Genomic DNA, 16,509 nt, shown 5'->3' on the forward strand with positions numbered 1-16,509 from the left:
TTGATGGATGGGTTGATGGATGGGTTGATGGATGGGTTGATGGATGGATGGATGGATGGATGGATGGTTGGATGGATGGTTTGTGTCTTTCCATAAAATGTCCCAACTGAAACCAAATTGACAATAAAGTATTTTCAGTGAAATGAGGAGTAAAAATATCTGTTAAAACTAATTTTTTTCCTTCACACATAGGAAGCAATGAATCCCACAATAATGACAGAAATATATATTTTTTAGTTTTGTGCGTACAAACATCATTTAAACACAAAACAAACAGTCTCTATTCACATTTTAGAGATTTTTGTTTTTCTTCTACCTCTGGCATCTCCTGAAGACAGGCCTAAAGTAGGGGTTATCATTGTTGCCAAGGCAACCTACAGGGTAATTTTCTGTAATTTTCCCACAGAGAGATATATTGACAGTGGGGTCCATATTGTGATGCAGCAGACTGCAAGAAAGCACCTACAAACACAAAGAAACAAAATGCTTCTCACTCTGACAAGGAGAAAGTGTTGTTGCCTGTTTCAGTGCATTAAATTTCACTGTAAGTTCTGATAATGTCTAAAACCTCATATTTTACAGACTGTTTTTGAGGACATCATTTAGTCATAAAGGCTTAGTTTAAACCTTGCAACAAAAATATACATTCTTTTAAGTTGACTAAAGGCTGACAGAATTACTTCCAGCTTACTTTTACTGACAGTGAAATCATCTATTTCATCCTCTCTGCATATGTTTAATACCATGGATTGGACATATTTAAGCTCATATTGAATTTTTGCCAACTGCTTCATTGTCTTTGTGAATTTTCCTGTTGCAGCTCTGCAATGGCGGCTCTGTGACAGATCTGGCCAAAGGCATGCTGAAGAGAGGAGACAGAATGGATGAAGCAATCATCGCCTACATTTTGCACGAAGCTCTCATGGTAAGCCTGGTGTCCTGAGCCTGCACGTGGCAGACGGTGGTGCGGAATGAAGTGGGGGCAATGAAAACAGCTTAAATGGTGTAATTATACAGGCAGGTGCTTGACAAAAAAATACCAGTAACCTTGTCTTTACACAGGGCCTGCAGCACCTGCACATCAACAAGACCATCCACCGGGATGTCAAAGGCAACAACATCCTGCTGACTACACAAGGAGGGATCAAACTCGTGGACTTTGGTATGTAACGCACCCCCTTTTGAGAGGCATCCTTTCTTGGCACTATTCCTCTATAATCAACAAAAATCATGTTATGGCTCCATTTAACACAAGAGGGTCAAATCCATTACTTTGAGCCGCCTGCCAAGAAAACTATGCCCCCAATTAGTTTCATTTAGAGGCCGAAACAAAACGACACAACCCAGAAAGGTAGCAGATAATTATTCTTTTCATTACACCCTTTCTTTGCCTTAGACGGGAAAGGGATTCTGCCCGTGCTTTCACTCATTTGCTTTTTGAGTTTTCTTAACCAAATGAGGCACTTTGAGCAGCGAACCACTGCTCCTGGACCGAGGGCTCACAATACGCAAAGTGGCTCTGACTATTTACTGGAGATGACTCACCACTATTTTCTTCAGGCGCTGAAAACCCAGCTGCCTGTTTTCATTACAAATACCCCCCCACTCCACTCAGCTTGTGTGTAGGTTTGCATTTTGTCTGCTAATTGTGGGCTACTCTTAAAAGCCTTAAACGTGAAGCACAGAGTGCAGCTCTTGTATGAAGAGGAGGAGGAGTGGGTGGTGGTGGGGATTAATGGAATCACTAATCTGCAGCACATCCACCTTTCACATTCGTCACCACTTTTTCCTCCTTTCAGTTTTATATTGTCACTGTTTATTGTACAATGTCTGAAGAATGTCAGATATTTATCATAAAAAATATTAAGCTGCTGATCTATAATTGATCTGCAGATAATAAAACAATTAACAAACAGAAACATTGTGTTAAAATCTATCATGAATCCCGTGTCACTTCCTATCCATAATGTGCCTACAGCATCTTCATGAGGCTCTCAGAGATAAAGTATAATTTATTAGAATTTAATTTCACCTTTCAAACAACATTATTGACCATTTGAAAAGCTAAAGCGAAACATGACATCTTGTGTCTACACTTTAACAACCATTATTTTTATTTTTTTTATTAAACCTACGAAAATTAAAAATGAGAAGACAAAAGACTGTGACATTTCCACAACAGTTGTGTTATTAGGGTTGGAATTAAAAATTAAAGATGAATGATTATGTTTCAGCATAATGCAAGTTTTAAACCCCCTTCATGAAGGGAAACAATTTTGATCATATTGATATAACTTGAGTTTATCACACCCTTTCCTGTTTTTATTTACAGATACTATTAGATTTTTTTTTTGTTTTTTTGCTAATTCATAGTTTCTTTTTTGTTGTTTTACTCCTCTCATGGCTCCAACCTCAAGCAAAAGCAATGATCATGTAAAGTGGGGTTCTGTGGAAAGGCCATGGATAATAAACATCTTACCTGTCGTAGATTGTTTTTGGATGACTAGTTTGAACAAACAGAGTAAGATATTATTTATTCCTTTTTGACAGAACCACAATACCTACATAGGAGCTGAGCTGTTCCTTAAAGCAGACTTTGACAAACCTTTATTCTTTTGACCCAAACAGTGCAAACCATAGAAACTTGTGACCCCGACTAAAACTGGTTATAGTTCACTAATACTGCTAACAATCCTTTAGTCATTTAACAACAAACCCCCTATCATATAATTTTATTCATATTTAACTGCCATTTTACTTCTTTCTATCACTTGAAGCTAAATGTACAGTTGACAACTATTATTAAAGACATTTGGTTTTATAAGAGTTTGTTTCTCGACCACATTGGCAGCATTGGCTGCTTTAAGATATATTAACTATAAGAGTACACAAATGTGACGTTTTAACTACTATTCTGTCTAGAATTCAACTTGTATATTGCTGTGCCCTCAGATGACATAAGTTGTAAATTATTTGTGTAGAAGTGAACCAATCTGCAAAAAATTTGATTGCCGTGTCCATGGACATTAGCATCAGCTGTTACCTTCTCAAGCTAAGCTAAAGTTGACTTTTGCACCTGTTAGGGCTGAACAATTTATATGAAAATTATAAATCACAGAAACAAACAAGTGTGCAAGTAGCTACGATATCAAAACCTGCTTAGAATGTTATCACCCATTAAAAGGCCATTAATAATTGTTATCATCTCCACAGATTTCTTTGAGACTGTCCCTCCTGTACCTCTTAGTGGGCTAAAAAAAACAAAACCCAAACAAACAAACAACAAACCCTCATGTCCTCTCTTAAGTGAGTTGTCTTTAGATACTGAATTAAAGACATAACTGTTATACCTAGAATTCATTTTAAGTAAACCCTTGCTATTCAGCATAAAAGTAGTAGGTCAAGTGAAAATATAGGTTTTAAATAAATCTAACAAAAAAGCTTCAGCTTTTACAAACAGGCGAAGCTGCATATTATCAGCGATAACAACGTACATTTAAACCTAGGAGGTACAGTAGGGACAGTTTGAAGGCAACCTATGGGGATGATAACAACTAATAACAACCATTTAATGGGGTGATAACATTCGAAGTGGCTGTATCACAATAAGCTGTGCTAACCATTAAGTCATAGTGCTATAGTGCTATTTGGTTTTCAGCTGGTGTAAAGTACCAAAGACCTCTATGTAAATATGCATCTAATGCAAAAGGAAAAACAAAGCAGGGGTTTGTAGTTTTAGTTTTGAGACTGGAGTTGTTTTAAGATGGTGGTAATTTGCTTTAGAACTGGCTAGATTTACATTCCCAACAATAATTTCTGTTTACAGTAGTCCCTCGCTACTTGGCAGTCCGTTTATTGCTGACTAGCTCTATCGCGGTTTTTCAAAATAAGAGTGGACATGACACACAAGTGGCTGATTAATGGATGAGTCCCACGATCGACATGGATTTTTTAATTTAAAATAAATTATTTAAAATAATTTAGCACCTGTGTGCACATTTGTGCAGCACTTACTGCAGGATAAGCTTCCTGCTGCAGCTGATCAGCTGTTCTCTGTGCAGAGCAGAGAAGTGGGCGTGGCCAAGAACGCTTGGCATGACGTGACAAAGAGCAGGGGAGGCAGAGAGAGGGGAAATCATGACATTCTGTGCACTTTTAGAGCCTTTAGAGTTTAGAAACATTGTTTAGAATATTGCAACAGTGTTGAAAGGGTTTAAAACACCTTACATATATATATATATATATATATATATATATATATATATAAATTATTACTTACTACTTGTAAAAAAGGAAATCTTAATCTCTCTATTCCTACTTTGCGGTTTTTCACTTATCGTCGGGCTTCAGGGTTCGGATCCCCTGCGATAAACGAGGGACTACTGTATCCTGTCTGATTATGCTCTGAGTGATTTCTGCTGCAGGTAAGATATTAACCACTGATGACTACTCATATAATACCACTTTAAAATTCAGAAGCTTTCTTTTAAATTTGGTCCTTTGAACTGTGTCACCTTGTTTTTAGGCTTCACTTAACCTTAAAAAGATGCATGTGTGACATACATTTACATGTAAGAATCTAACATTTTTATTCTTTACTGACACAGTAAATGTCACCTTTTTCTACTGAAACAAAGGCAGTATTGCACTGAATGTTACAATCTGCCACTGAAGAGATTTGAACGAGAAGCGGTCATAATGTTTTCTACAAATGATGCTTCTATTGTTCCTGCTGGTTTGCTGACAGCTACACTTCAAATCAGGTCTGTGACGTCACAACGAAGAAAAGGAGGAGCAGTTTGGAGAATAAGCCTGATGTGTGCAGCAATTTGCAAACCAATGAAAACTGCAATGTTAAGCAACCGGCTTGAGCTTCCTTCGTTCTTCTTGCGTCGTGCTGGGATTAATGGTTTTTCATGGGGAGGAGGGGTGCATGCTGCACTAAGCAGCTGAAGAGATAAAGCCCCTGCTGTGGCTCATCGCCAACGGAGACGCACACAAAAAAAAAAAACAGCAAAGAGATGGACCAAAAAGAGCAGAGGAGGAATGAGAACTGCTCATTCGGTCGCTCATGAATATTCTAATTGACAACGTTATCTCTGTGATGATTATTAAGTGTGCCCCACCAGGCTCCACTCCTGCCTAATGTAGTGAGAAAACACTGGGCTGTAGAAGCTTTAATAAAAACTCTTTGTGGTTCTACTTTCACACCGACTGATACAGTACACCTGTAGAAATCACTGGAAATACACGTTTTATTTCGAGAGCATTAACAAAGTTTCATGTTTTTGTTCATACTCCTGTAACAAAGGAAATGTTTCTTCCTTCTAATGCCAGATGATGCAAATGTCTAGTAGTTTTTTAGGGGGTTGATGACAAGCTATGACTGTTCTTGTATATGTCAAGCTTTTTCATATATCCCCTCCTGCACATGATATAATCCTCTTTGATATTTGCCACAAAGCCATTTTCCTTTGGTATTTCTTTCCATTGCATGCACAAACAGAGCTAAGGGTTATTTATCTATACTCCTTTAGAAATTCAAAAAGTGCACAGAAATGCTTTTTTTTATAATAAGCGGTTGAAAAAGCAGTTGTGATTTCATTTTGTCATTGCTTTAGGATTAGGATTGCACACATTTCTGTACACGAAGTGTATTTTAGTCTTATTTACACATTTCATCAGCTAGGAAAATGTATACTAACATCTTCTCAGGCACCCATTTTATCCCTAAAAGCTGTTTGATCTGACAGTCAACACTGTTTAAAATGGTCTTAACACAATGTTTGTGACTGATTGAATATGAATATGTTAATAAAAGGAATACCAGCTAGATTTTTGTACAACACTAAAGTAAAAGTACTTCTTCCACAGAATATTAGTTTTCTATATTGTTTTCTTCTTTGTGAAGTAACATTGATCAATTGAGAAGTTGATGCATGCTAGGAAATTAGCCTATATACTGGTTGCTAAATTGCTAAATAGTCCTGGCAATTTATGGCCCATAATTCACCAGGTCTTAAGTGTCATTCAGTCTGACTCCAAGTGAAATTTTGTGGGCTTTCTCTTAATTTTGTGTCTCCAACCAGTTCTCAAAAGTGGCAGTCCACAGAAGCTACCTTAAATCTTAGCTTGCTGCAAACATTTTTTATTCAAAGCATCCATCCATTTTCTGACACATTTGTGATTGGGTCATGGAGGCAACAGGCTCAGTAGATAAATCCTGACACTCTCCAGTTCTTCCTGGGAGATCTCGGGGCATTCCCAGGACAGAGAATACATATAATCCTTCTGACCCGAGGTCTCCTCCCTGTGGAACTTTTCCTGAAAACCCTTCAAAATGAGGTGCTCAGGAGGTATAATGATCAGATGCCAGAATCTCCTCAAATGTTTCCTTTCGATGTGGAGGAGCAGCGGCTCTACTCTGAACTCCCACCAAATGATGGAGTTTCTCACCTTCTCTTTAAGGCTGAGCCCGGCCACCCTACGATGGATGACCAGGTTGCTTGTCTGAAATATTGTTCTTTTGGTCAAGATCCACACCTTATTATCACAGGTGAAGTTTATTTTGACCATGGCAGAATGGCCCAACCACCTTCATTTTGCATAAAAAGCCCTAATCTGTTGCTCCATCTCCCACTCCATCCTACCATCATTCATAAACAAGACCTTCAGATACCTCAGTTCCTCTTCGCCCCCCACCAGGAGGGAGCTGTTTGAGAGTCATGGCCTCACACTTAAAGGAACCCATTTTTGCAGCCACGATGGTCTGTTTTGCTATCAGGAATAATTACAAATACTTCCTTATCTTTAGTTTGCCAGTGTCTGCTTTTGTCTGGAGGCTTTTGTTCTGGCTCCAGCCCTCCAACGAGGCAGCTGCCTCAGCAGGAGCAAGCCCTGGGTGTGTGTGATGCTAACACTGATTTGTCTGGACTGGACCAAAGTCACAATTGTGGGTCAGCATGTTCTATATGTCCGGCTTTCCAGCACACACATGCAAGCTTTATCTCAGTAGAATCTATTTTGCCAGCATGAAGTAATAAATCTCTGAAAGACGGTGAAGTGTCTCAAGTTGCCAGAGCCTGTTTACATTTGAATTATATTAAAATGTTCTTGAAACGTCCGACAGAGTTACTTGCAGACAGAAAATAATTTGTAATTCAAAGTAATCTATCATTTTGAGAGGGGAGAAACAAGCAGATTGATGTTTCTGTCTGTTTGTACAGTGTATGTATTTTCTTGTCACTTCAATGACAATTCTATCAGTGGACTACAAGGAAGTTCTGAAATCCATTTGGGCTTGCATCAGCATCCTGCCATTTCTCTGTTCACCGCGGTGCTTTTCACAGTTCATCACCCTCACCTGCAGCTCTGATCATCGTATTAAAAAAAAAAACCACCAGTGATGTTGCGATGCAGTGATTTATCTCCAATGAGCATTGCTCAAAACGACTGAAGTGTGTATTCTCCTTCCTGCAGGTGTTTCAGCCCAGCTCACAAATACCCGTCTGAGGAGGAACACCTCTGTGGGAACTCCCTTCTGGATGGCTCCTGAGGTACACCACAACAACAGCTCATAAATGCTCTCTCATCCCCCTCTTTTTCCACTACATTAGCCTGGAGCAGATCCCAGTGGGCAGTTCAGTCCATAATCATCAAAGAGATAACACCATTAAACTCACTGTGGAGGGAGGAATGGGATGAGAAGCCTCCATCATTTATCTCCTGTCTGATCACAGCTCAGTGAAACTACACTATATAAACCCTTAAAACCAAAATGGTTGTATTACAAAATGACCTTTTCATGTCATTACGTTGCCATGTCGATTCGACTTGTTTTATAGTGAGCTGATATTACTCTGCACTGTGAGGACATTTCATGCTTTGAGTCATCTGACTAGCTTTTACCATTTTATTTTATTTTCTCCATATTTTAGTGTATTTTTTTTTTGTTTTAGTTGTACATAAAAGCAGTTCAGTCTTCTCAAGATTAATTTTTTTTTTTTTTTTAAGCATCTTCTTGCATAAAAGAATGACCTTTTCTTTACTTTTTGGCACAATCAAACATAAATTGGGTTTTTGTTTAGGGTGTTTTGTGCAACATTTTTGTATTTTGTGCTCACATTTTACAAATAAGACAAGTCTTTTTAAGTTTTACTAAGAGTTTGGAGAACTGTTTGATGAGAAGCTGGTAGAGCTTTTATCTCTCACAAGAAGGTTGTCGGATGGAATCCCAGCCAGGGACCTTTCTGGGTGGAGCTTATTGTTGTCTCTGTGCGTGTGTGGGTCTCCAGACCAAAAACATGCATGTTAGGCTGATTGGTAACTCCAAATTGTCTCTAAGTGTGAGTGAGAAAGTGAATGTTTATGTGTCTATATGTGTCCCTGTGATGGACTGGAGATCTATCCAGGGTGTCCAGTCCATCACACAGCTGGACATGGACACCATTTACCCCCAAAAAGAAATAAGTGGATAAAGATAATGGATGGAAGAGACAAACTGTTTTTAAACAAACAAACAACAACACCAACGACAAAAAAAAGCAAAAAATAAAAAAAACTTTGCAGTTGATGTAGTCTTTTGTGCTGAAATCCACTTTAGAATTGACCCCCAGTCCGACTAGCTGTTAACTTGACTCTTTAATAAGTATTTCAACCTGATTCTTTAAATTGAGATCATTCTAAATTATGTCTACTGCAGGTAAGATACTGAGTGCACATAACAGCTCCATAGAACCCCACTTTATAATATACAAACTATTACTTTAATTTAATTTATTAAAAGTACAAAAAGGCACTCATATGAAGCCAGTGCTGAGTAATATATATATATATATATATATATATATATATATATATATATATATATATATATATATATCAATCAATCAATCAAGCTTTATTTATAGAGCCCTTTCCAGCAGCCAAATGGTGCACAAAGTGCTGCAGAAGTTAAAAACAAACAATTGAGAATAAAAATAATTTTTTTTTTTTTTTTAACCAGCCAGTTAAAAACAAAAACAATTAAAACATAGCAAGATTGTCAAAGAAGTACTAGGTATGAAAAGCCTGCCTGAATAAAAAAGTTTTAAGATTAGATTTAAAATGCTCCATATCAGTGATGGAGCACAAGTCCTGAGGTAGATGGTTCCAGAGTCTGGGTGCAACAACCGAAAAAGCCCGGTCACCCCATCGTTTGTAGTTGGACTTTGGGACAGAGAGTAGAAATTTACTAGATGATCTCAGTGTTCTCCTATATTCACGGACAGCTACAAGATCAGTCAAGCAATATATATATATATATATATATATATATATATATATATATATATATATTCTGCACAGCAGCTACAACCTATCACTGCCCAGAAAGCTCTGCTTCATTTGGATGCTCTCCTCTGAATTTCCATCCATTTTTTTTTACCACATTTCTGTGCAGGATCACTGAGCTGGTGTCTATCTCCAAAGGTTATTGTGCAAGAGGCTGGGTGCATCTTGAGCAGGTCACCAGTCCATCAGAACGCTCTGAAACTCATTAATCAGAACAAATCTTTTACATCTGATTTGCATGCTTTGCAAATTTGACTTTACTCTACAAAACGCATGACATACTCTGAAGGAATTTTATTCTCATTTGCAAAGTCGATCAACAAAGATCTGGGGAAACGCATGGCTTAAAGATTTAGTTGAAAGGTCTATTGGTATCAGATCAATTAAGGATCAACACTGGAAACAGGAAAATAAAACTTCTGATTTGTTTATTTATTTTTTCACTTTTTTCCCTAAAAAACTGGATATTGTGGATTTCAAGTCGTATTTACTGACACAGACTCTGTGACAGTTCTGAGGGACTCAGGTAAGCTGAAGAACTGTGAGCATGAAGCTGCAGTCAGGCTGTATTAAATATATCTTTCCATTTAAGGTTACAATTCAGATATATATTTTAAATAAATTTGTTTTCTTTAGAAAATCAGTTTGCCTGAGACGTGATTAGCTGCTGACTTCATTGTTGTTTTTACAGTTCTTGGACTGAAACATGAGCGTGCATTTTTCTGCTGTGAAATACATGCACTACTGTGCATAGTGTTGGTGCTTTTAATCGTTTTGTCTGTGCTTTTAAATTAATGTCTCTTGAAAACTGCAAACACAAATTCTATTGATGTCCTACAGTATAATGGCAAGCTGCTGTGTGTCTATATGTGTTAGTGCACGTATGGCCGTGTGAAGACATGCCTCCCACTCAGGTGATTCATATTTTAGATTGGGTACCATGTTGCCCTCAGGAAAACTGTGATAGACTGACTCTGAGCATGTGTGGTGTGCTGCTCACAGGGTTTGATATTAGGTCTTTGTTTCGACTGAGGCGCTACTGTTCAAATTTTAAGTCAGGTTTGTACTCTGTGAGGTCAGAGCTGCTGTATGTGTTGTTTTGTTTCTATTTGGTAATCTGCTCTTTGCAGGTGATTGCATGTGAGCAGCAGCTAGACTCAACCTACGACGCCCGCTGCGACGTCTGGTCTCTGGGCATCACTGCAATCGAGCTGGGAGATGGAGACCCACCTCTTTCGGACCTCCATCCAATGAGAGCCCTTTTTAAAATACCAAGGTAAAAATTCCCTCACCCACTTTGCAAGAATTTCTCATAACTATCAGCTGGTTTTGTGTTGATTGTTCTCTTGAGAGTTGACACAGCTAAAAAGAAAAGAAAAAAAAATCTGTCTCATGCTTAGAATCAATTTAAATAAAATTTACCAGAGCGTGAACTAGAAATACCAAGTACTCTCATGTTCAGACTCTTTAAAATGACTTTGCAAAGGTTTTTCCATCTTTCTGCCTTTTAGTGAATTGATTTCGATGTTAAAGACTCAAGATAGGTTTTTACAGAAAAATACATAGGATTTTCATCCCTATTATTTTTCCTGTGTGCCTTTATTTCTCCTTTAGCCTCATACGGAGACAGCAATGTGCAAACTAATTCAGTTATTACCCATTCAATTAAACGGCTGAACTATCCATCAGTTCTGTTAGGATGCTGTGACACAGTTTCACCTGCTGTGGTTAAAATGGACTTGATAAAACTGAAAAAAGAGACCACAGTGAAAACAATCCCTGTAGAGATACTTGTTTTGCAGGTTGCAGGTTGTTTTTCGTCTCTGGATTTTGTCTGGAACCGTGTTCTTGTGCTGGATTTGCATTTTGCCTCGGCGATGTGATTTAGTTGGAACTCAGTCTGATGACAGCTGATAGGTCCAAGTAATCCTGGCGACCCCGCAGAGGTAAAAGCATGTACAGGAAATGAATAGATAAATCACTGCTGGTGCCATGAGGCAGTACTTGCAGTCCTTACTTAATGCAAAGTTGAACAGTAGCTCCTCTGTGATGACGCATTTGTATGATTTATTTGCCAAAAGGTTTATTCTGCTTCTTAACACAGTCTCAAGAGCTTTAAGGAAGAACCAAAAATTGATCGTGAGCAGGACAGGGTCATGAAAGCGCAACAGTGTTGCAGGAGACCAGGCCCTTTGGATGAGGTGATTTTGGTTGTTTTCACAACCCAGCAGCAGGACCAGGACCTCCGCTTCTCTCTGCAAAGAGCAGAGCTGCCTCTAACATAAACTCATGTACTGTACATATTTCTTAAACTGTCAAAAAACACCTGGAAACAGAGCAAAGACATATGAGATAATAGAAAATTAAACAAAAGAGATACAATCTAAAACAGTTAAGCCTAACTGCTTGATCCACTCTGAGAAGGGGCTATTTATAAGACTGTGCTGAATACAGCTCCTCAGACTGAAGAAGTCTTTCGGATGAAAGACAAAATGTTTCTACATTTTTTTGTTTTCTTAAACCCATCCAGAGCAACTGACTTAACTTTTTTTTAGATTTTTTTATCTACCTGGATTATTGAACAGGAATCAGGAAAAGAGACAAAACCAAGATGATCTAAACATAATTATACACAGAACCAGTAAATGCAAAGCCATGGAAAACTACAGTGGGTCTGAGGTGTAAATGAACAACATTTAAGAAACAGAATTACATTTCAAAAAATGAAATTACATTTGAAAAATCGGAATTACATTAAGCCAAAGCAGATGTGACCAAAGCAGAGCCTCTGTTGTGTGTAAGCATATATGTATCGACCATCAAGACACTTTCCGGGTCACATATGTAGGTGAAATATAAAAATCTAAATCAAATGAGGTTGTGGGGCATTTTACAATTGTTTGATTTTTGATGTGAGGATAAAGTGAAAAATGCAAAAAGCATGAATGTATTGGATTTTTTTGATTTTTTTTTGCATCCCTCATGAAAATGAATAATGAAACAAGTTGGTTTTTTTTATTTTTTAAATTTGGATTCTCAATTAAAAAACAACTGAATGAATGGTACATGGACCGCACTTTGTCCAATTCCACTTTGGCCACTTCTGCTTTGGCTTAATGTAATTCCATTTTTTTTTCAAATGTAGTTCAGTTTTTTTGTTGTTTTTTTTCAAATTTTATTTTTGTTGTGTTTTTTCAAATGTAATTTCTTTTTTTGAAATGTTCATTTACACTTCAGGGCCACCATACTATGGTGCTAACCATATGCTAACCATACATGTAAAACAAATACACAACAAAAATCTGCAAACCTTGACATCTTTTCACAATCAGCTGCCTTACTCAATAACAAGTGATTCTTACTTAAACTTAAGAAGTTGGAATAAATGTAAAAAATGGACAAAAATGTATAACTTATAACAAACTCTTTATTGACATCTGATGTTGCACTAATCAAGTTTTTGCAGAGATTTTTAAATATATTAAAGATCTTCTGCAGTCAGTGCTCTGATACCCCCCGACACCCCCAACACAACACACACACGCACACAGTGATGTGTGCAGTTTGGCCCATAGTCCAGGGGAGTCTTTCTCCTTATTTCTGTACAACATCACCAGAAGATGCAGTCTTCTCATTTTAAATAGCTTGTTTTTCCTGCTTGCAGGAGCTTATCCATCTCCCAAAGCCTCCCAGGCACCGCCTCCTGGTGGGTGGGTGGATGGGTGGTGGGGGGCAGGCTGAGTGCACAGCCACCCTTTTCTCATCTGCTTGTTATTGAGCCGAAGGTGATAACTAATTGTTTATTGCCTCCTGGTTCTAGTGTGAGACCTACATAAGCACTCACAGTCACTGTCATCCTGACGGCACAGCACAGCACTCTGTCCTGAATCTGTACACAAACACACACACACACACACACACACACACATACTGCTGCTGTGTCAGAGCTGTCCTGTGCATTTTGCTGTGGGGGTCGTGCTCCACCGGAGCCATCACACAGATTTCTCTGAATCTGTGTGACTGCTGCAGCCAGAGCTCCAGGCTCTGTGTTCACACTCCTTCCTTCCCTCGTCGCTCCCAACAAAGAACTTAATTCTACTGGCAGTCTGAGAAAAAGAAATGCTCAGGGCATTAATGCTACCCAACCCTGTCTGGTTTTATTTAGGTTAAAGCACAAATGTAGGACTGTTAGGGCAACCTCAGTTCCAGCTACATTCCAATATATGGGATGGCAATTGTTGTACAAGAAAGACTAAAGGGAGTTTGAAACGATGGCTCGGTTGTGTCAAGTAACGGGTTAGCAAGAGCTTTGAGTAGAGGATTCAAGGTGGCTTTATTGTCATTCACATCACATATGGTACATGAGGTGGAACGAAACTATGTACACAGGGTCCCAGTTACATCCAACAAAAATACAAATTGTAAAGAAAAACAGTAACAAGATCCAAGATATGAACTAAAAAATACACTAAACTAAGAATACACTAAGCACTAATAGTGCAAAACAATGCACCAAACAACAGCAGCACGAACATGAGTCTGTGTGAGCAGATGAGGACTAATGAACCCAGCAACATGAAATAAATCAGCAGCATGAGATCAGCACCATGGATAGTCAGCAGCACATATCAACAGCCAAGTGGCATTACAGTGATTTTCACAATGATTATTCTGGTTAGAGATTCATGAGTCTAACAGCTTCAGGGTAGAAGCTGTTCCTCAGCCTAATGGTTCTACACTTAATGCTCCTCAAGCTTCTGCCTGAGAGGAGTGAGGCAAAAAGTGTGTGTGCTGGGTGAGTGGGGTCCTTCATGATGCAGGTAGCTCTCTTCCTGCATCTGGAGGTGTAAATGTCTGTGATGGTGGGGAGACTGACTCCAACAGACTTCTGTGCAGCCTTCACCACTCTCTGCAAAGCTTTTCTTTCTGCAGCTGTGCAGCCTCCATGCCACACGATGATGCTGGAGCACAGGATGCTCTCCACTGCACACCTGTAGAAGGAGGTGAGGACTGAGCTTCCCAGACCAGCTCGTCTCAGCCGTCTGAGGAAGTAGAGTCTCTGATGAGCTTTTTGATCAGGCTGGTGGTGTTTGTTGCTCCAGCTGAGGTTGTCATTCAGGTGTACACCCAAGTACTTGTAGCTGGAGACCACTTACACTGCAGAGACTCCTATGTTCGGGGGGTGGGGGGGTTTATTCCTTCTGAAGTCCACAACCATCTCCTTCGTCTTCTTCACATTGATGTGAAGGTTGTTCTTCCTGCACCAGCTCTCCAGGTGTTGCACCTCCTGCCTGTAGCTGGACTCATGATAAAGCTAGTTAAAGATTTGGTGCCATCATTTAGGATCTATTCAGTTAAAACAACAAAGAAAAATATATTTTCTACTGTATGACTATATAAAAGTCAAATTCGTAATGAAAAGTTTAAATATGCTATTTATATTGTATGCTTTTATTGTGTGAATGTTTATGAAGCATTCACACTATTGTGATCCATTTTTCTTCTGTACATTTTTCAGCATCTTTTTTTGTTCCACAATTTTTGTGCTATTTCAACAAATCATAAATCAAAACGTTCTGCTCTTTCAGGACAATCCTACTATGAATTTTGGTTTTGGTGCTGCTTTAGCTTTTTGAAATATTTTGCCTTTTCTGCCATTTTTTCCCTCATAAAAAATGAATTGAGCTCATTTTACATCCTTCAAATCTTTAGATCTGTTTACAGCATTTTACTGCTCGTTTCACTTCTTTTTTTTTTTCTGGTTCAGCTTCTTTCAGCTCCTTTGTGCAAATAATAATAAAAAAAATCTGCTGTTTTCAGCAAATTCCAGCTGTTGTTTTCAGCTGTTTTGTGCTCCTTTCTTTTATTCTACAACATTGCTGTGCTTCCTCTAACTTCTTTTGGCTAATTTCAGCTTGTTATACTCCTTACATCTTATTTCTGCAAAGTTTAAGCTTTTTCCGCTATTTCAGCTACTATTTAGCTGTTTTATGTTAATTGTAGCTTTGTTTTTGGCTAATTCTAAACTTTTTTGCACTCATTTAAACTTTTTTCAGCCTTATTCAGCAAAAATGTGCTCTCTCCACTTTTTTTTTTGATAATGTAAGCTTATTTCTGCTTTTTAAGCTGTTTTTGTGTGTGTGCTAATTTCTGCTTTTTTCAGCCTAATGAGGCACAACTGTGCTCTTTCTATTTCAGTCTGGTAATTTAAGCTTCTTTTTGCCTTTTTAGCGATTATTCGGCTGTTTTTTTGTTTGTTTGTTTTGGGTTTTTTATGCAAATTTCTGCTTTTTAAGATAGTTTCCACTTTTTTGTGCTAATATTTTCCTATTTAAGCTTAATTCATCAAATATGTGTTCTTTCTTCTTTCTTTTGTTAAGTTAGACTTGTTCTTCCATTTCAGCTATATTTCAGCATGTTTTTCAGCAATAAGCATCTACACTGCATTTTTGCACGAAATGCAAGTTCTCTAGTTGTTTTGTTTTTTTTAAACAAAAGAACATTTACTTCCTTTATTGCACACAGTTAACTTCATCAAGATAAAAAAAAATATAATAATAATACTATTTCTGTGCAGTGGACTCTTAAGTACAACATATTCACATGGCCCGTAGCCTCTTTAAGGTGTTAAAAACACAAACGAGTTGTATAATTAAGTAGCACAACTCCTTCTCTCAAGTCATCTCTTCACATCCCTGCTTGTCTTGCGGATAAGAAAACACTTTAGTAGTCAAAACATTAGCTGAACAGGTTCCAAATAAACGCCCAATGCATTTGCTGTCTATGTTTACTGTGTTGTGTGATAAACAGGAGATGTATGTCCTCTCATTAGAGTAATTTATTGCTGTCAGAGCTGTAGTGTGAAAGGCTGGATGCATTAACAGACAGCAGTGACTTCTCCCCCATGTGCCAGAAACCCTCTTGTAAAAAGGTACTTAAACCAGAGCAACTGCCTTTTTAAGATAAACACTCTAGGTCTGTTTATGAGAGATTTTATGTATTTATTTCGGTAAAAGCTTTTATGGATATCTGTTTAAAAAAATCAATGTTTTCACCTAATAAATCTACAGTGATAATCCCACCTATCTGTACAGGTTTGTTGCCTTACTCCAAGTCAGGAACGTCCCTGGATGTCCTCAGTGACAAATTGTTCCAGCGTTCACATTTCGCTCCATCATT

At 38.1% G+C, this 16,509-nt stretch overlaps 1 protein-coding gene across 1 annotated transcript in view; it reads left to right on the top strand.

The window, feature by feature from the left end:
* Positions 1-10,610, top strand: part of LOC119426747 (myosin-IIIa-like) — a 45,659-nt gene extending 35,049 nt beyond the window's left edge. Inside the window, exons 3-6 of the mRNA XM_037694328.1 lie at positions 821-925; positions 1,063-1,162; positions 7,480-7,556; positions 10,461-10,610. Of these exons, the coding sequence (XP_037550256.1) occupies positions 821-925; positions 1,063-1,162; positions 7,480-7,556; positions 10,461-10,610 (432 nt within the window). The remainder of the gene's footprint in view (positions 1-820; positions 926-1,062; positions 1,163-7,479; positions 7,557-10,460) is intronic.
* The last annotated feature ends 5,899 nt before the right edge of the window (positions 10,611-16,509 follow it).

The sequence above is a fragment of the Nematolebias whitei genome, chromosome 20 (genome assembly GCF_014905685.2).
Source record: "Nematolebias whitei isolate Nwh7 chromosome 20, NemWhi1, whole genome shotgun sequence".
NCBI lineage: Eukaryota > Metazoa > Chordata > Actinopteri > Cyprinodontiformes > Rivulidae > Nematolebias > Nematolebias whitei.